An 802-nucleotide genomic window follows, 5' to 3' on the forward strand; every position below is an offset into this window, starting at 1 on the left:
CCATCCACTCACCTCAGCCTCCCAAGGCGCGGGATGACAGGCTGAGCCACCGAGCCCGGTCCGACTCATTTTTAAATGCGGCCTCACCGGAGAGAGAACGCGCCCTCCAGCCTCCAGCCCGACGTGCCCCCGTTTTGCCTCGGCCTCTCCCCTTCTGCCTTTGTCGGAAGAGCAGCGACATGCCGTGACTTGAGCTTCAGATGAGGACGGGGAGGGTTGGGGGACCCACTTGGAAACACCGCGAATTTATTTCAGACACAGATATTCCATAAAAAATTGAAAGCGGCCAGCCATGCTTTAAAAGCCAGCAGGCACCGAGCGTCCGGGCCTGCTGCCCGTCCTCGGGTCTCCGAGACGGGCCTGGAGGCCACACCATGGTCTGCGAGCTCCTGCTCTCAGGTGGGGACGAGGTCCCCGGCCGGCTCCTGAGGCCCAAGGCCTCCCGGAGAAGCGGCTCTGCCAGGGCCTTGTCGCTGCCGTCGTCGCCTTCGCAGCGTCCTGTCCCTCGGTGGGATGCGGGCTTCCTTGCTGTAACCCGGTTTCTGGCCAGTCTAGCCCTTTAAGACAGAGTTCGGCCAGGCCCCAAGAAGCAAGCGGGATGCCTCTAAAAAGGAATATTGATTTTCGTCTACGTGGGATGGTCTGGCACCTTCAGGCTCCAACCCGCGTGCGCCGAGCCTCAACCCTGGCTTGGTGTGGGTGTGGAGGGTGAACCCAGCCTCTCACACCCGGCTGCCGCGGCCCACCTGCCGGAGCTGGCTCTGCCCCCACGACGCGCACACCTCAGCCAGGGCCCCCCCCG

General features: G+C 63.7%; 1 protein-coding gene across 1 annotated transcript in view; it reads left to right on the top strand.

Moving 5' to 3' along the window:
• Positions 1-283: 283 nt before the first annotated feature.
• LOC103257695 (tumor necrosis factor receptor superfamily member EDAR-like) overlaps positions 284-802 on the top strand; it is a gene marked incomplete at its 5' end in the record, with an annotated part of 11,083 nt that continues 10,564 nt past the window's right edge. The window contains one exon of the mRNA XM_008055388.2: positions 284-508. Within this exon, the coding sequence (XP_008053579.2) occupies positions 284-508 (225 nt within the window). The remainder of the gene's footprint in view (positions 509-802) is intronic.

This window comes from Carlito syrichta, unplaced genomic scaffold (assembly GCF_000164805.1).
Source record: "Carlito syrichta isolate Samal-C Ts95f unplaced genomic scaffold, Tarsius_syrichta-2.0.1 Scaffold301842, whole genome shotgun sequence".
Taxonomy (NCBI): domain Eukaryota; kingdom Metazoa; phylum Chordata; class Mammalia; order Primates; family Tarsiidae; genus Carlito; species Carlito syrichta.